Below are 20,658 nucleotides of genomic sequence, written 5' to 3'. Positions count from 1 at the left end.
ACATGCTTCCTCAGTTTGTTTGCCCAGTTGATTTCATACAAGTGACGCTATTGGCGGATGGCTTAGAAGCTACCCAATCAGAGCATGTATTACATATTAACTAAAACTCCTCAATGATATACGATGTGCTTCCCGAGCGGTGCTTGATTGTTTGCTTTTCTCGGTCTCTCTCACACTCTCTGACATTCTCTGCGCCTGATGGAGGGGGTGTGAGCAGAGGGGCTGTTTGCACAGAGGCTGTTTGCCTAGAGGATACGGAGGCACCTGTAAAAAATGCTGAAAGACTACCTTCACATTGCTCCCTTCTTTGCGGCTGCTTTATCGCGGTGCGCATACTTAAAAGCCCAACAGCATGTATTGATTTTTTAAATGTTTGCTTTTCTCTCGCTCTCTCTGTCTCTCTCTCTGACATTCTCTGCTCCTGACAGCGCTCCTTTGAAGATAAGATATGTTTGCATTCTTTTAATTGTGAGAAAGAACTGCCATCTCTGTCTTGTCATGGAGCACAGTTTAAACTTTTGACTAAAGGGTGTTATTTCATGTCTAGAGGGCTCTAATAATGTTAACAGTGTGGGAGAGTTTATAAGGGCTTAAAATATATAAAAATAACCATACAAACATATGGTTTCTACTTCGCGGATTTTCACCTATAGCAGGGGGTTCTGGAACGCAACCCCCGCGATTGAGGAGGGATTACTGCACATTATAAACTAGCAAAATATGTTATTTCAGAATGTCTTAAAAATGTATGAGAATGATATTTCCTTTCACTTTATCTTGCTTTGGTTGTTTGTTGTTGTTCAGTTATACTTACATTATCTGAGTTGGCATGAAATGGGTGGTCTCCTAAACTACTAGTGGACTAAGCCCCGGACACAGACAGGAAGACATGGCAAATTCACCACAACACGTTTATTTACAATACTAATATTTAGAAGTCTTAAAGTGCACACAACCCACTTCCCCCAAAGTCCAGGCCTTTCTCACACTTTGCCTCTTCTTCAGACTGCCTCCACCCTCCTTTCACCTGCTTTTTCCACTCCTCACCCGACTCCAGTCCTGAATGAATGGAGGCGGCCTCTTTTATAATCACCCGGATGTGCTCCAGGTGGGTTCTGGCAATCTTCCACGCACCCCTGTGTGGCGGAAGTGCCGGCTGCATCCCCGGAAACACTCCGGGTTTCCCTGCTCCTCTTCCCCCCCAGCACTTCCTGGTGTGGCAGAAGTGCTGAGGTCCAGGGCTCCCAAGGCATTGGGGCACCCCCTGGCGGTGACCACAGACCCCTACAGGGTTGGACTTCCAAGCCCTCTACCTGTGGCCCCAACACAACCAGAGTGGCCGCCCCCTCGTGGTCTGGAGGAGGCACAAGTCCTCCTCCGGTCCTCCTAGGCGTCCCGGCTGGGTACCACCCCCAGCCGCGTGCCACATACTGTACAGCAAATTGACTTTCCAAACCAATGTCAAGCAAATCTACTAAGCCCCCTCTGCACTCAGCATGCCTAAGACTTTCCTGTGTATTCCACATTTTCCTGACTGGCGTGACTGGGAGAATGGGATGATGGAGGTTGAACCAGTTACAAATTTACTGTTTAGCTTGGGGATGGGATGGGAGTTGGATTGTGGTTTTGACTCCCTGACCTTTTCTATGGGTCACAGATATGCTGTCAGGACTTTCTTGTTTTTTTATTTTTTTATTTATTTTATTTATTTCTCCAGCCGTCTGGAGTTTTTTTTTTTTTTTTGGCCATTGGACCTTACTCTTATTCTATGTTAATTAATGCTGATTTATTTTGTTTTCTTATTGTGTCTTTTATTTTTCTATTCTTTATTATGTAAAGCACTTTGAGCTACTGTTTGTATAAAAATGTGCTATATAAATAAATGTTGTTGTTGTTTCTTGCTTTTTTACTGTGCATTTTCTTTTCGTGTTTCTCTCTCTGTTGCTCAAATACCTAACTTGATGGCTGCCTCCTGGAATGTCCAGGACATCAATTTATTACTTAAAACATCAATCTTTTTTGATTTCCTGTGATGTAAGTAAATAAGTATTGTTTTTAAACTAAAGAGTCCGAACTTTTAGATGAGGATGTACCTCATTTTAATGATAAACACTATCATGTGGTTGTGTCATCCTTGGCTAGCACTTGCAAGTGCAATACATTCATTTTAGTGTGAAGAATCTTCTAACTCATGGTAACTGACTCAGGATCTGTCTCCAGGGTTAGATTTAGTTTTCTCTGTGTCAAAATCAGGGCCACAAGAACTATGCTCTGTGTATTCAACGACTTCATACCAGTCTTAATTCTGGCTGTCTTTTACCAGTGATATTTTAAAATTTAAAAGGATTCAGTATCATTCTAGGAACTGATGCACATACCATTATGAAACCCAAACTAGAAAACCTCCCAGCTGTATATTCATAACCGCAAAAACATGCTAATCATCTGAATGATTTTATTTCTATAAACCAACAGTCAGTGAGCAATTCTGCTTATGTATAAAAAGCTTAACCGTTTGCAAGCAGCTTGGCTTGTTTAAAACTGCATCAAATTGTGGAGCTTGAATCACATTTCTCATCCTTGTATTCATGAAATATTAAAAACTGAATATGGCAAAAAAACTGAATTCACTGCTTTTAGAATAAGCTGAATTTGAAATCCGTGACACAATGTATATTGGGCAAAGCGCAGCAAAGATTTAGTGCTCAGATGACAAAGTTGTGAGTCCTGTTCCTTTATCAGAAAAAAAATCTGGACTCACTGCTGATAAATCTAGTCAGATCAATAAATGCTTTCATAAATTCTCAAAAATGTGACACCTACAGTATTGTTTTTTAAAATGAACGACTTTCCACACTTGGTGTGGACCTTACCAGGTTCATTGAGAATGAAGTTTCTCTACTTAATTCACACCAGTATTTGTTACAATTCAAGGACGTCTTGGATTCTACGGATAAGAGGAGGTCACCATGATTAAATGTATTATTGTTGGAAATGTTATCCATTTTTTTCTAAGTTGCCTTCTAAATCCACACTATCTAATGTTGAAAACCGCCGTCTCCCCTACATAAATGAATGATTCAACTAATACAGCTCTGATATCTCTCTTGCCAAAGCAGGTTCCTCTCATAATTCAAATTCTGACACCAAGCTTATAGCTAAATTCCTGGCCCATCACTGTCATGCATTCTATGTGTTTAGAATTTTTTTTTTTAATGGTTGTTTTAAGTTCCCCTCTTAATTTTGAAATCCCAATTTTGAATTGTATTTGTGGCTGTTTCACCCTAACAAAGATATCGTTGCCTTGTTATCATATAAAAGTTAGCCCGGTGAAAAACTTTGTTTAAAAGCAATGAACAAGGCATGTTTGAGATAGAGGTTTTCACAAATATCTAATGCTAAGATTATCCATCTATCCATCCATTATCCAACCCGCTATATCCTAACTACAGGGTCATGGGGGTCTGCTGGAGCCAAATCCCAGCCAACACAGGGTGCAAGGCAGGTAAAAAAAACCCAGGCATGGCGCCAGCCCACCGCAGACGCTAAGATTAAAGTAAGGGAATTTTGTTGGTCCACAAATCAGACAAGTCATTAAAGAAAAGAAAACTGAAGATCTAAGAGCAAAGTGCATAGAAGGCATTCAAGAATTCTGTTGAAAATGTTCTTGCCAACTACAGAGCACCAAACTAAACCCAGCCAGTTGACAACACACTTTAACTATACAACACAATATGTGTTTCTCCCAATTCCACCCGATACAGTTTGAAATTACACTTTTGTTCAGCTTGAAGCTGTCTATTATAATTACCAAAAACTTTCAAGAAGCAAAACTTTAAAAAAAAAATGTTGTCCAGCATAATTATTCAGGGTTTTTCAAAAAGAAATGTCTCTATGGTATGGCCATTTTTCTTAACAGTGCTGCCTGATGGCATTAAAGCGAAATACTCTTCCACCCACATAACAAATAGAACTCAAGTTTCCTTATTACATGGCGCAAACCACATATTGGCTAGCTGAACCCTAACAGCTGCATCCGTAAGGCGGTAGTGTTGCAGTTGCGCCTGATAGATGTTATTCGAAGAATTCTAGTCATGGAGTTTTTGTTTCTCTGTAGAATCTGACCTTTGTCTATGCTAGTTTTATTAATAGTTTAACGTGTGTTTGAATTCTTATTGTAAATTATATTTTTGGTCATGTTTTGGGTCTGAACCAAATTATCACAAATTAGGTTATTTGTTAGTATTGAGTATTTGATTTTAGTATTGAATTTAGTATTTTACTCTGGTTTATTGTCCTTTATTCTATTTAATGCTTTGTTATCTGTTTCATTGTTCTATTCAGGAAAACATTTGTATCCAATGTTACATATACCCTGCTGTTTTTTTCTAAGACTCTGTGAAGCACCTTGAGCATGGAAAAGGCGCTATATAAATAAAATGCATTATTATTACTATTGGCATGTAGACTTATCTCGCTCAATTGGAAGAATCCTAACTCTCCTGTTCTAAGTCAGTGGTTAACTGATGTTATATATTATTTGAAACTGGAAAAAATCTAATTCGCACTTGGAGGATCTGTACAAAACTTTTTCAAAACCTGGCAGGATCTAATCAACAACATTTTAGAATAAGTTTTTAAATTGAGGAAGCGAGTTCTCCCCCTCTTTTACTCTATTCATTTATTATTTTATCTATTCATTTGTCTTCACTAGCATAAAGTTTTATACTGCTGGCCTAGCTCTCTTTCTCAGGGTTGGGGGTTGATTTGTTTTGAACCTTTTTCTTTTAGAAAAACTCAAGTTATGTGTATGGAGTATTATTTGCTTTTAAAAAATTAAAATATAAGAATAAATGATAGTTTTGGTGTTTGATTGTTTGCATAGTATGGAATCCATAATATGAAGACTGATACATAAAAATAATATTGTGCATTCCACTATGATTTTAAAATTTAACTTGCTTTGCTCTTTGTATGTGTTGAAATAATCAAAGTATGTTCCTACAAATAAATGACTTACCACAGGTGGTGCTAAAAACACTGTCAGATGATCATACTGTGAAAGGTCTACCTGGAGAAGCATATCAAAAAGTACACATTACACATAAAACCTAATGCAAAATAAATCAACATAGTTTTTAATTTAGAAATGTCTAGTTAAATAAATAAATATTTAATGGCAGCAGTTTTTATCCCCCAAATCCAGTCACTAAAATTGTGCAGTGAAGTTTAAATACACAATAAAAACCATACTGTTAGCTGTTTATCTTGAAGAAACAAAATGTGAACGTAAATAAAAGCGTAAAACAGAAATGCATTAAAACAGAAATAATTATTGACTGCTTTAAAAATGAAATACTGTACTTCAATGCTATTTTCATAAATTTCTGAGTCACACAAAAGGCTGTGGAAATTGTAGTCTCTATAATTCCCAGTTCACTTTTGTTAGAAATGTTGATTGCAAGAGGCAATGAATTTCCTATCGATCAACTATGCAAAACACAAAACCTAAAGGCTAATCATATATTTGCAGTAATGAATGCAATAAATGTGTAGAATACAGCACAATACCTTCCAAAAATTAGAGTTGACAAAATTTACTCTATGGCTTGGTATTCTGTTCCACCGGGCTCGGAATCGTGCATAAGTCAGAAGTACAGGGTTTACCTCAAAACCAGTACTTTGAAATCCAAGGGATGCTGCAGCAAACACCTAGCAAAACAAATGTGATATATGAAATGCTATGATACATTTACATTGCCCTCCATAATATTCAGGACAAAGACACATTTTTCATTGATTTACTCCTCTGCTCAACGGCTTAAAATAACAAATCAAACAATTCAAACGTGATTAAAGCGCACACTGCAGATTTCAATTTAAGGGTATTTGTATACATTTCGGTCACACCTTGTAGAAATGACAATAATTTTTATGCATGGTCCCCCATTTCAGGGCACCATAACGTTTGGGCCAATCGGCATCACAGGTGTTTGTGATTCCTCAGGTGTGTTTCATTGCTTCATTACTGCAGGCATGGGATGCCTTGGCTTGCTTTACCCTTTGGAGTCTGTAGTTGTCATTTTTCAACACGAGGACAAGAGCCATGCCCATGAAAATCAAAGTAGCCATTATGAGGCTGAAAAACAAGAATAAAACCATTGGACACAATGTTAAAACATTAGGATCACCTAAATCAACTGTCTGGAATAATATTAAGATGAGAGAATGCACAGGTGAGCTCAGTAATCACAAAGGGACTGGTAGGACATGGAAGACCTCCACTGCTGACGACAGAAGAATCCTCACTAGGATAAAGACTATAATCTGCAGAAGACTTCATTAACAGAAATATAGAGGCCACACTGCAAGCTGTAAACCACTTCCTAGCCACAAAAACAGGATGGTCAGATTACAGTTTGCAAAAAAAGCTCTTAGAAGAGTCTGCAGAATTCTGGAAAAGGGTCTAGTGAACAGACAAGACAAAGATGAACCTACCAGAGTGAAGGCAAGAGCAAAGTGTGGAGATGAAAAGCAACTGGCTAAGATCCAAAGCATTCCACCTCATCCATTAAACATGTTGGTGGGCTGTTATGGCTCAGGCATGTACAGCTACCACAGGTACTGGCACACTTATCTTCACTGATGATATAACTGCTAATGGCAGTTGTACAATGAATTCCGAGTTGTATAGAAATGTGTTATCTGCTCAAGATATGGCAGCATATCATCCTACAACAAGATAAGGACCACAAACATACCGCTAAGTTTCTTAAAACTAAAAAATGAAAAAATCTTGAATGGCCAAGCCAGTCCCTTGTTTAAATTCAATTCAGCAGGTTTTCAATATGCTGAAGAGAAAACATAAAGGTGCAATCCCCTGAAACAAGCATGAGCTGAAGATGACTGCATTAGAGGCTTGGGAGATCATCACCAGAGAAGATGCTCAGCAACTTGTAATGGCTATAAACTGCAGACTTCAAACAGTCTTTGCATGCATTGGATATGCAATGATGTAATAAACATGACTGCTTTAATATACCAACTATTGCTATGTCCCAAACATTATTGTACCCTGAAATGGCGGGACCTTGTAGAAAAAGTGTTGCCATTTCTACATGGTATGACTGAAATGTATGCAAATACCCTTAACAATATTAGGGAGGGCCCTATATATTAAAAATATTGCTTGTATTTTTGTACAAATTCTCTCTCTTGGTACTGAAGTCCAATAGAGAACATTTGTTTTCTCAGTTCAGAAATTTGGATAATGCACATGCATACAGTTTGATGCTGAATCTATCTAAATTACAGGTTAGCCTTAGCAAGTTAACTGTCAGCAAACAGTTTCAGACAGTTGTCTCAGACTTCATCAAGTTCAGTGACAGGATGGCATAGCTATTACTATAATCTTTTTTTGTGAATGAAGTTATTTGGAAAGATTAAGAGAGTTAAAGCAGACATAAATGACTATTATGTCACATGGCTTTCTCTAGATAATGCCACCTCACAGCCACTTCCATACAGTTAACAGTACTGTTATGGATAATTTGGGGCTGTCAGTAAATGTAAAGCAAAAATCATTCATTAAATAAATGAACAGTTATGAATTGCATTCTAAGCAAAGCTGTGATTCAAATGACCAGTGTCACTGTTGGAGAAGACAGCTTAATGATGAATCTGACCTGAATAAGCATAACTCTAAGGTAATGAAGGTCACAACTGGCACAGGCAAAGATGAAGCCCTTTAAAATGAAACCTTAAGAAGACCAGAGAAGCTAGATAGATGATAAAAATCAGAAGTGGCAATATGAGTTCTTAAAAGGATAACAAGTGTAGATGCATTATGTATAATTACAGTGCCTATAAAAAGTGTTCACCCTCTTGAACGTTTTGACATTTTATTGTTATACAACACTGAATCGCAGTGGATTTGATTTGGCTTATTTATACTAAGCAGCATAAAAAGCACCTTTAATGTAAATACAAAAGCAGATCTCCCCAAAGTGGTCTAAATTAATTATGAATAGAAAATACAAAGTATTTTCATGTCCTTTCATGTGACACACCTAAATCATCACTGGTGCAGCTATGTGGTTTTAAAAGTCACATAATTAGATCAATGGATATCACCTGTCAGGGGTTTCATTTGAGTACAATATAAATTTGTCTCATTTAGATGGTCCAACTTGTGGTGAGTCATTTTGGTAGCCTACCCTACACAATGAAAACAAAAGACATACTCCAAGCAACTCCAAATGGTGATTAAGAAAGCACAAGTCAGGGGATGGAGACAAGAAAATAACCAAGTCATTGAAAATCCCTTGAAGTCCAGCTAAATCAATCATTAAAATAGTATAGCACAGCTGTAAATATGGCTACAGCAGGCCATTCACAGATACTGAGTGATTGTGCATCAAGAAGACTAGTGAGGAAGGCCACCAAGTGAGCTATAAGAACTCTGAAGGAGTTACAAGCTACAGTGGCTCACATTGGAGAGACTGTGCAGACAACGGTTTCCTGAGTGCTTCAACAGATGTAAGTTTATGGGAGTGCTACAAAGAGAACCCCACTGTTAAAAGAAAAACACTAAAAAGAAATCAGCAAGAGTTTGCCAGAAGGCAACTGGGCAACTCTGAAGTCAGCTGTTAGAAGATTCTACAATCTGATGAGGCCAAAATGCCATTCGACTAAATGCCATATGCATTGTAACCCAAACACTGTACATTATCAAAAACAGCTTTCCCACTGTGAATCATGGAGGTGGCAGTATCATGCTGTGGGGATACTTCTCTGCCGCAGGCCTTAGAAGGCTTGTGAGAATATAGAAGATAAAATAAATGCCTCAAAATACAGAGAAATACTGATGGGAAACCTGATGCAGTCTGAAAGAGATCAGCCCCTTGGGAGAAATATTGTTTTTAAACAAGACAACAATCCTAAGCTTAAAACAAAGCTAAACAAGAATGGCCTTAAAAGAAGAATGTTATTCCTTGAGTGGCCGAGTCAGAGTAAAGATTTCAATACCACTGAGAATTTGTAGTAGGACTTGAAAAATCCTGTTTACTCACAATCCCCATGCAACACGACAGAACTTGAGATATTTTACGAAGAAGGTGGAAAATGTCAGTGTCCGGATGTGCAAATCTGATGGAGGGACCTGTGCATCTACTAAACACGGACTTGAAGGGATAGAAAACTTATGAGATCAATTATTTTTGTGTTTTACAGTTGCAAATACTTTAGATCACTTTTTCTATTGATCCGTGTCAAAAATCCACACTGATTCAATTTTATATAAAAATATAATGTGAAAAATTCCCCGGTGTGAATGCTTTTCACAGGCACTGTACACAAATTGTTTTTTATAAATATGCTGGACTAGCCTTCATAATGGTTCTTTAACTGATGGCACAAGTCACCATCATATCAGATATAAAGCACATCTGAGTTTTTGGCTTTGAGCTATTGAAAAAAATGTAATTTAACTATTTTTTAATGTAGAATTTAAATATTAATATTTGTTCTGGTTAGTTGAAAACCAGTGAATGCATTGTAATCCGTTACCTTTTAATTAACCTACCAGTCTTCCATCCCCTGACCCAAGATCTGCCAGGCTTCCCTTACGTCCTTTCAGAAGTTTCATCACGTTTTCTGTCTGTACTTTACTTGATGGCACATAGGGCACCTGCAGGGTATTGATCATTTATTACATTAATGCAACAGTTAAGTATCCATGTTGCTGTAATGCATTTGCTGATTAAAATCAATAACTTGCATGTTGTTATTATACAGGCACTGAACACTCAATCAATGTAAGAGTAAGGAACCTCCATCATTAACTTCATGACTTTTTGTAGCTGAAACCAAATGACTTTATGGATTTCCTCCACATAACCACCTTGGCACAGCATTTTATGTTTAAGCTACAGTTTACATTTATTCACGGCTTGCCACAATTACATTTTAAAAATGTTTCCTATTGCTGTGAAAATAAGTGAACAATTAGGAAATTAAAAAAAAATTAAGGACTATGAGGTTTCAAATTTTACATAATAAAAGACAAAGAAATTCACTCTTTCAGTGCTTTCATTTCAGAGATATGGGGTACTTCTTGTGTCCCCTTGAAAGTCAGTCTGCTGGAGCAACTAGGAAAGAATTTGTGAAAGACATCAGTATAAAATAAGAAGAATGATACACCTTTCAGGAATCTGGCCATAAAAAACGAGTGGGAAAGTGAGATTTGAAGAATACATGGAGATAGCCAGACAGTTGTGTTTTGAGACATATATTTAAAAACCTGCAGCCAGGATACTCTGACTACAATGGTCTGTACTGGACTGATTTACTGGAAGTATTGTCATAAATATGATTTCATCTTTTGTAGTTTAATGGTAAGAGCTGTAGGATTTTAGCCAAAAACATAATTTTTTGAGGCTTTCACAAACAGTTTTGCAATAACTTTTCAATTGCAAGTAATATATGAACACTAATAGGATAATCAGATGTACTTAATTTGTTAAGCCGTTTTATTTTTCTACATAATCACTATTATCTTCAACTGCCTTAAACCAGCCAGAAACCATAGTTTGTATCCCTTTTCTATACCAGTCTTAATCATGACCTCTTTCCACTTTTCCAATAACCTTATCATTTGTCTTAAACGTTTTGCAACAAATTTCATCTTTGAGGGTTCAAACATGGTACACATATCATTTCAATGATAATTCACATTGCTGTAAATTTTCAATAAAAAGCAGTACAAGATATATTTATTGCAGAACATACACATGATACATAAGATCCTCTACCACACTTAACAATAATAATAATACCTTTTTTTACAGAGCACCTTTCCCATGCTCAAAGCACTTAATCCAGTTCAGAGTCACTGAAGCAGGGGGGCACTGTATGCAAGGCAAAAAACAACCTTGGATGTGAAGCCAGTCCATCTAAGGATCCATTTAAGCACATTTCCACACTTACATAGAGTCCTGTTAGAACAGCCAGTTGGTCTAGAACAGAGGTCCTCAATCACAGTCCTGGAGGGCTGCTGTGGCTGCAGGTTTTTTTTCTAACCCAATTACTTAATTAGAAAGCAATTCTTGCCAATAGTTTAATTTCATGGCTTGTTAGTACTTTAACTCTGCTAAGTCAGGTCATTCTCACATCCTATATTTTCCTCCCCTTTCTAAGGATATCATCCAAATGATTTGAAGGCTAAAATGGATGAGTCATTCTCAGTTCTTTACTTTTTTTCACTTCACTTTCCTTCCAAGTATTTAATTAAACCCAATAGTGCATGATAAATACACAAAGGTGTAAATGGTAACAAGCTAAATGGAGACATGCTGGTGTCTTTTGTCATTTGCATCTTTTTGCTAATAAGGAGCAATTAAAAACCAAGAATACAGCTGTTTAAGACTAAAATAAGCAATAAGGGCTCAAAATCTTAACGAGTGAGACAAATAAAGTGAAGCAGAAAAATGTTACTTGAGCAATAAGTGCTTCTTATTAAGCAATTGGGTTGGAGCAAAAACTTGTAGCCACTGCGGCGTGATTGAGGACCCCTGGTCTAGAATACCAATTCCATGCAGGAATATACAATGTATTTTATGTTAATCAATAGTCATATACTGTAATCACTGTGTTAACTAAAGTAGAAAAACAATGAATGATATGTGTAAAGTTATACTGTGAGTCACAGACAATATATAACTGTGTGACCTTTGGGACTTTATACGCAACTTCTCTGCTGCAGGGCTACACCACCTATGCTAATCAGTTAAATACACATAACATGCAGGTCAGCTTGCCCTGTAATTATTACCACCTACAACACAAATAATTTATGCAGATATTGAGCAAATAACTGTAGATGCACTTTCTACTTAAAACTGTACATTTACCGAAGTTAATTATACATAGTATATTCTCTACTTTTGCCGTTTCTAACTCCTTGAAAATGTCATGTGGAAGGTAATTCACTGTAGATTTCACTGCTCCAGATATTTTTCAGAGGATGCATATGAGCAGTTTTGCCATTCTACATTTACAATATGTAAATGGATGTACCGTATGTTTTATGATTAAAATAACTGAGAGGTTAGTAAAGCTTTGTAGTTTTATTCTCACTAAACACCGCCATACTCAAGCCTACCATAGTTCTTAACTGTAAACCTTTTTGGAATTATGAGTTATGATATATAAATGCACAACCTCAGATAATACTGACCAATTAAGGTTATAACAATGAGTTTTTAGTCATAATAAAAATGGACAGAGATTCAAACAATTCAAGCTTATTGTCATTTGTATGTAGAACAATTAAGTTTTTACTTGCATGTCTCCTAAGTACACAGTGACAATAACACAATACCAACAGACATATTCAAACACACAAAAAAGTATATAAAGCTTTCAACATATATATTATATACAGAATGCCTGCACAAATATGCCTGTGTATACTGTATTTAGAGTATACATATTGTCACATATTGCCTGGCTGGGGTGTCTCTTTGCTGAGAGGACCAGGGAAGCAAGCATGGGCAGAACAGTACCTCCCCAGGGATGCTAGATGGCAGCCCCCATGGGTTGCAGTGGTGCCTCAGACTCCCGCAGGGCTTCATGAGAGATGGAGTTGTCTACAACCCTTTTGGGATCCGGAGGTGCTGCCAGGGGGCGCTGCAGCTAATCCAAAGCCCATTATGTGCGTTCCTTTTACCACACCCGGAAGTGCTACCAGAAGTAGGTCATCAAGCACTTGGAGCACTTCCGGGTCACATATAATAAGGAGTCAGCAGACAGTACAGACAGTACTCAGTGAGCCAGAGTCAGGAGGAGGGAAACAAAGCTTGCTGAGGAGGACTGGAGGAGAAAGAAAACAGAGAGAAAAGATAAAAAGAAAAGTATTGTACTGTGATTGTGCTTAGTGGGACTGTGTTGTGCCTGTGGGAAATGGGAAAGCCACTTCCCACGAAGTGAAGAAAAAAAATAAAAAACATTTGTGTTTTTATAAGTTCTTCCTGCATCTGTCTGTCGGGCTAAGTGGCTGCTATGCCCTCTACACTTGTCAAAATATATACAAACATATAATGTACTGCATACAGTATATAGATAGATAGATTGATAGATAGATAGATAGATATGAAAGGCAGTATATAATATACAAACAGACAGACAGACAGACAGACAGACAGACAGATAGATAGATAGATAGATAGATAGATAGATAGATAGATAGATAGGCAAGAAGTAGGAAAATATGGAGTTATTTTAGATTTTGATTTAAACCTCAATTGCTTCATTAATTATAATATTCATGACAAAGAAACATAGTGCAAATTAAACATTTTCAATCTGAGAAATGTACACTTTATTAAACTCTAGTACTGTAAAGAACTTTTTACATGGCTCCCAAAAAAAGCAGGCTATAAGAGGGCTTACAGCAGACTTATTCTTACAATACAAAGCAATGAGCTACAATGATGCCCAACAGCTTCTTTCACATATTTACCCAGTATTTTTGTGCACTTACATTGGAGAGGTAGAAGATGCGACACAGCCCAAAATAAAGTTGACACCTTCAAGCTGCAATGGAGTTTTGTACCTTTTAAAATAGTTGCACAGAACAAACGAGCAAGCAAAATAAAAATGTTCAAGTATGGATTAAGGAAAAAGTAATGTGAAGGAATTGAGGTTGGCGTGTGGCAAAAACAGTCAATTCATCCATCCATCCAGCTATATCCTAACTACAGGGTCACGGGGGTCTGCTGGAGCCGATCCCAGCCAACACATGGTGCAAGGCCGGAAACAAACCCCAGGCAGGGCGCCAGCCCACCGCAAGGCACAAACACTAGTGACAATTTAGAATGGCCAATGCACCTAACCTGCATGTCTTTGGACTGTGGGAGGAAACCCACGCAGACACAGGGAGAACATGCAAACTCCACACAGCGAGGACCTGGGAAGCGAACCCGGGTCTCCTAACTGTGATGCGGCAGTGCTACCCACTGCGCCACCATGCCGCCCACAGTTAATTCAATCCAAGAGAAACTTTGGGCCTTCAATGGCTTTTGATTAATCCAATGAAGACATTCAAAAATGTGCTCCATCTCACCATTTAAACATCTAAGGCATGGGAATATTACATGTTTAAGAATAAAATGAAAGGTAAACCAACTTTACACTCTGTAGCACCCTAGTTATTTATGCATACTTGGTTTATATTTATTTGTTTATGAGACAGGTTTAGGATGCATTCAGATGCTACATAATAAGATACAGCATTTGACTTAACAAGTACAAAAGTAAAAACAGCATGCCTGATATTCTTAATACCTTTAACTTCAATGGAATGGTTTTGAGCCGAGGAAATACAAACATTGCCCAGAATCCATATACTGTGGCCACTGATGCAGTAATAAGTAAGGTCAGGCGGTGGTTTGGTTCATTCTGGCTCCGGATTATTGTATTTTTCTCTTGAAGCAAGGCCTCTATGGGATCTTCCATGATATTCCAAAACAGTTAGATTTATGTCAGACTTATAATTCATCTAAAAAAAAACAGCAAATTGGAGACAATGTTCAGGATTCTCTGTTTCAACATCGTTTTCCAAATGCAATTTTTTTTCTTTTGGTACATGCATCAAACTAAAAACAGATTTGTTGTCTATTTTTTGTGTCTGCAATAAATTATGCATGGAGTAGTAGAGACTCTACCTTTCAACAAATGAAATATCTTAGCTCAGTAAGGACTGCGGAGAGAAAATATAGATATACTGGAACAAAATAATTCACACAAAACCCACAGACAACTTAATTCTTTAGGCACTGCAATGTCCTATAACATTAATGCAATAATTGTCAGCAGACAGCACTAACTACATAATCCACAAAAGGTGGATTGATCAAAATCTTACTGGCAGACTAAACCTGGGTAAAAAAAAAAATCTTTAAGATAATAATTTTAGAATTCCTAGAGTTACTCATGAATTTCCATGTACATGAGAACTGCAAATTTGAAGAGACAGAACAGATCAGGCCTATGAAGCCAGTACCTTTCTGAATGTTCAAGCATCAGCACACACATTCAAGAACAGAGTGCACACAATTGTGACAATCATTTTAGGCATCACATTTTTTAATTATAAACATTGGTGGTGGGTATGAAATTATTTATCCATTCATCTGTAGGTTTTCAGGGCCACTTATCCAATTCCAGATTGCAGGTACCTAATGGGTATTACCTGCAAAGATGTCACTAAACCATACTGGGACATGAAACATACTGTTTGTTCCCTGAAATGCAGAAAATCAGTGAAGAAAGCTGTGCACAAGAAACCAACTCGTCTTCAAAAACAAAACTACTGAATTACAACCATTAACACTAGAATATCTGTTTTCATTGTTTGTTTCACTGAACCCATTAAGTGATTGGTAAAAAGGCTGATTACCAAAACCAATACCTCCACAGCAGAAAATGATCTTCTACAAAGTCAATGACGTAGCATTACAGACTGACCGGAGAGCCACACTAGTAAGGTGTGTTAAAACAGCAGCATGCACTTGCATTGCTGGCTAGAAAAAGTCATGCAGCCAGAATGCTGTACCTTTGTGGAAGGTAAGGCTATTTTTCTATTATGATTTTACAACATTTGACAGAATCTTAACTTGAATCAGATCACTGGAATCGTTTATGGCACTGTTCTCTCACAAAACACAGCAATAAAGCGTTATATATTACATAAACTGTAAGCCTTGCAGCTACCCATTGCTGAAGAAAATACAGTATATTGGCCACAAACAGTTTAAATAGAAACAGCAACACAACCCAATTTAAAACTGCACATCATACAGTTGTGAGAGGACAACCCACAAAAGGCCGCAATGTATAATGTATGCACAATTCAAACATAGCACATAAAGCTGAATGTTAGTGGCACCAGCCACAGTGTTGTCAGGTTTTTGCTGAACAGTGCAAGCTTGATATTTCCCTACATAACATTTCTTATCTGTATCAGAACCATTTGATTCTCTAAAACAGATGCTTCATGAACAAGACACCTCTACTGGAGGGGGGGTGCACTTCTGTTAGCTTAATTTACAAGAAATTAAAACGGCACACAAATGGCTTTAGTTTTGTGGCTTTTTTAAAATTTAGCACATTCGGTCAGAAGACATGGTGACTTTATTTCAGAAGCAAGTAAGGTGCAACAAGTGCTCTGTAGCCACATTGTTTTGTTTTTTTTTGTGTCAACGTCTAAGACAGTAAAAAATCATAGCTTAACATTGACCACACTATTTCCTTTTATGTATGAAAAGCTCAAACCAGATGTATACACATAAACTTAAAGTGACCAACAAATCTAAATAAACGGCAAAAAAAAAAAACTGTATGCATCAGGGTGGCTTTAACCTTTATCCCAAGGGTCACTTCTGGTACCGTCTGAGAATTACTTCCAGGGTTGCATTAGGCTCCATGATTCTATGAACCAAAAAGCAACAGTTCCCTCTGAAAGCGATGCACTGAAGTTTCCCTTAAAAGGGCAATACAGTCCCACCAGGGGTTGTGTGGTATACTGGTACTGAAAAAGTACTGAAACCCCCAATTTTTAAAATGATACAATACCAGTATTTCTTTAGTTTTGGCACTAGAAACAAATGGTAGTTTTCAAGCACCTTATGCTCAGTTTTTGTACTGGCTCAATCAAAACTGCAAGGAGGAAAATCCTACATATTACATCCAGTGCAAATTTAAATAAGAGTGCTGAGATCTGCGACCCTGCTCCTGTTAATGATCTAGAGGATGCTGGGAGGCATGCAATTGTGAGACAGACCAGGGGAGACTGTCCTTGTTGCAGCAGTTAGAATAGGGAGGAGCTAGATGTTTGGGGACTTTTCCTGCAGTGAATATTTAACACCATGTTTTAAGCAAATACCTGTATGGCTTTTGTAATTCATAATGCTATTAAATAATTGATTTATTATAACTTTATATTAGAACACTCTAGACGAGAACAGGCCATTAAAATAGCAGCAGCCCTGGCACTGACCCTTGTGGAACACCACTCTTAACATCGGCCAGTTCTGATGAAGTTCCTTGCACCATCACCCTCTGCTTCCTGCTTCCTGCGATATGTGTCACCATTTCACATCCTTCCCTTCCCTCACAGATTCAATCACCCTCATGCAACTTCACTGATTCAAATATTCATTCAAAAAAGCTTCCACATCTACCATCAAATTACTGTAGCTGTTGAATAAACACATGTATGTCATGCTCTGTCTCTTCCTCTTTGAAATAAAGAACCACAAAATAAGTAAAATAAATTTTGACAGTTTTCACATATTACAAAAGCTATGGAGCCCCAAGGGGTGGCACGTATTGTCAGCACAGAACATTAGGTGGTGTGATGAAGAGAAGCTTGTGGTTTATGAATAATTAGCTTCTCTACCAATATACAGTGGCAAGCATCTACACTGGCTGGGTGTTTTTAGCTGGGGACACATTTGTTTTGTTGTCTCACAGATTACTGCAACTCATAGCTATATTCGGTAATGTTATTAAGATAATTCTAAGTTAGTTCTTTCCAAGTTCATTTAAAATTGCTACAAATCATGATGCCATATTCAAATGAAACTCTAAAATTGGCACAAAACTCTTAGATCTGCCTCATCTACTAATTACTTTTACTCACTCAAACATGATGTCTTCAGTTGCTCTGTTTCTACCATCTTCCAAGACAAAAAATTATTCAGCATGCATTATAGAAAAAATCAAACTTTACTGTGTTTGATAATGGCTTGACTATAATGGCATATTTTGCCATTTCTTATCATGCATGCATACAACATGCCCCGAAAAGTGCATAAAGCTGAGTGTTAATTGGTATTGCAAGCTTGCAAAGTATTATGTAGATGATGGAGGACAATGGCACTGACCTTTTAAAAAACATAAGGCACTCCTTTGATATATAGTTTAATCTGTTTATTTCAGATTTGCTATCTCTTGTCCCCTTGAAGATTCTAGCACCACTGGAACCATACAACTTCAAACACTGCCTGAAAGATTAAACAAGCACCACCATGCCACCACATTCTTTGCCCAGTGCCCATATCTTACTGCATACATTTAAACTCTGTGTGACTCACTTTCCTCAACTACAGAGCATGCCTGCTAAACTAGCTAAGCAGAGGAATCTCACGCGCTTCCTCCTGTGATTATGAGTGCTTGACACCATTCTTGTGAGGCGCTTGAGATAAAAAAGAAATGTGACAGCTGCAGTTTGGCACTTTGGGGAAATTTCTGCAAATTTTCATTTATTTACATCAACAATGTGTCCAGCCACTTGGCAATGGATGATATTATCGACACTCAGCTCAGCCCAACCTGTCACATAATATTTAATTCTCTATAAGAAATGAATGGTCTTTTCTGCTGTGACACAGGAAAGTCGCTGTTTGACTGTGAGGGTAATCATAATATGTTAGCAAAGGTGTAAAGTAGATTCTTGGAAATAATCATAATTACAACTGTATCACTAGTGTCTCATAAACTATTAGGATGGTTGATGTGTATACACATCATGTGTATATTTTTTAAGTTAAGAAACCATGGTCAAACGTACTGTACTCATACTTAAAGACAATTATAAATAACTTACTATGCTGTACATTGCCAACATCAGGAGCATTACATATCTGCAGCTGTATAGAGTGAAGCATATGGGATGCACGTGATCATTTGCAAAGAAAAAGTGATTTTTAAATTGATTTACACAACAGAAAGATTTATTACGTTTATACACTCTGCATTATCATTTGCTACTTAAGATTTGTTGGCCATTGGTATAAACTGTAGCATGCTGTACACCTAATGGCTGTTTTCCAAACTTTAATAACGTTACTTGATTCGATAAGGAAAGCACATAAATCACGTTATGCAGACAACAAATACGATTGCTTATGTTAAACAATGGCAACGTAATATTTTGTACAGTGAAATTACAACAGCTTTGTACGTTGACATAATTACAGTAGAGGTTTGAGAATTTGCTGATACCACGATTCTCTCTTTCTCAATTACGGTTGGACGATAAAACAACAAATATAACTATCGCAAAATAACTTTCTCATTAGAAATATAAGACAAGGTTGATACAACTTCGACAGAACTCATCCATGTTTTGACAGACAATATGAAAACCAATGATAATGAGAACAGCGCTGCGCTGAACTAATCATGTGGCTGGAACAGAGTTACAGCCACATCTGGTTGATTTGACGCACACAACAGTGGGCGCAGTTGTAGCAGTAGGAGTGGAGTGGAAGCGAGATAAAAGAGAAAGTGTTAACGAAAACTCGGAAAAAAATCAGCATTATCAAAGATGACACCCCAAAGGAAATAGCCCATGGCACAAAAAACGTGAAATTGGGTATTGTGGAGATACTTTGGCTATTCGAAGTCTGACAAGAAGCTGAGTAGTGTGCACTGCAAACTGTGTCAAAAGCACGTTTCCACAAAGTCAAGTGCAATTCTTTAGAACACGCACAATGCAAGACTTTACATTACCAAACCCAAGTAAGTGCTGCACTAATGGGGATTTCTTGTGACTTTTTTTTTTTTTTGCCTTAGAGTAAAGGTCGGGGCTGATTATTTTAAACACGCGTCCGCCCATTCTCGCAGCACTCCATCCTGCGCCCATCCACCTGGCCTAATTTGTCCCGCTCCAGCCCGCAGAAACACATTGCTTCCATTAAGAAAGTCATGTATGGTTGATAAACCTATTTAACATGATTTTGTACAAGGGGGTGACTGAAGATTACCCCTCATTGGCCCAGTTGTCCTTTTCCCTTTTTTGTTACGATTCTGTTTCATCAGTATTTAATACAGATCTTCTAATAGGACTTACTTTTTTAAACACTGAAAGGATCAAGAAGGTGCAAGATGTCTTGTTATAAAGATTTGTAAATAGGCAACCAATTACTACTCTATATTGAAATAAATCTATGTTAATAATTGCTATTCGTTACCCAAAAATGTGGAACTGACACGGAAGATGGTACCGTCTACGTGCAAGTCACACATGTAAGTTTAAGCTTAAAATATATGCTTTTCTAGTCAGCATATTATTAGTAGCTTGACAAACACTTCCCACTTTTTCGCTGTACTTCTTGTCGCATCTCCTCTTCTGCTTACAAGCTCTGTGATGAAAGGGGGCGTTACTAACAGCTGACCAATGAACTTCACTGCATTCTTCGGTGCAATTGCATCAAATCGCGATTTTTACAAATTATTACAAGTTTCATCTTGTTTCTGCACCTTTGTGATCCTCTTAAATAAAAGCAATAGAAACAGAAGCTTTTGGCTGAGAAATTTTGCTTCTTTGTAGAGCACTTGGATAAGAGATGGTGCTGAACAGTTTGTTTCAGTAATATCTGATTCTAAAGCAGTTGTCACATTTTTGTACGGTTTCAGAAGAGACCACAGTTATTATCTTTTTGCTGATGCGGCCAATCGTCAAATTGCTGCAGCACTGAATTCAGCACTATATATCTTGTCTCCGCAGACCTGTCTGAGTGATGCTGTAAGCTTGCCTTTTTGTCCAGTATGTTTAAAACAGAAGACTAAGTTTGGTTTTTTTTTTTTTTTTAC

At 37.5% G+C, this 20,658-nt stretch overlaps 1 protein-coding gene across 6 annotated transcripts in view; it reads right to left on the bottom strand.

Annotated features, from left to right (window-relative positions):
• Window positions 1-20,658, bottom strand: part of si:dkey-190g11.3 (uncharacterized protein LOC567059 homolog) — a 50,948-nt gene that overhangs the window by 17,721 nt on the left and 12,569 nt on the right. For 5 of the 6 annotated variants that reach the window (XM_039758740.1, XM_039758744.1, XM_039758743.1 and 2 more), the window contains 4 exons: window positions 14,344-14,557; window positions 9,584-9,688; window positions 5,572-5,712; window positions 5,021-5,071 (listed from right to left, as the gene is read on the bottom strand). In XM_039758740.1, the coding sequence (XP_039614674.1) occupies window positions 5,021-5,071; window positions 5,572-5,712; window positions 9,584-9,688; window positions 14,344-14,514 (468 nt within the window). In that variant the 5' untranslated portion in view covers window positions 14,515-14,557. The remainder of the gene's footprint in view (window positions 1-5,020; window positions 5,072-5,571; window positions 5,713-9,583; window positions 9,689-14,343; window positions 14,558-20,658) is intronic. The other variant, XM_039758742.1, reaches the window with a different exon arrangement.

This window comes from Polypterus senegalus, chromosome 7, assembly GCF_016835505.1.
Source record: "Polypterus senegalus isolate Bchr_013 chromosome 7, ASM1683550v1, whole genome shotgun sequence".
Lineage (NCBI taxonomy): Eukaryota > Metazoa > Chordata > Cladistia > Polypteriformes > Polypteridae > Polypterus > Polypterus senegalus.
The sequence above is the reverse complement of the archived record's forward strand: the minus strand, read 5'-3'. Positions and strand labels throughout refer to the sequence as shown.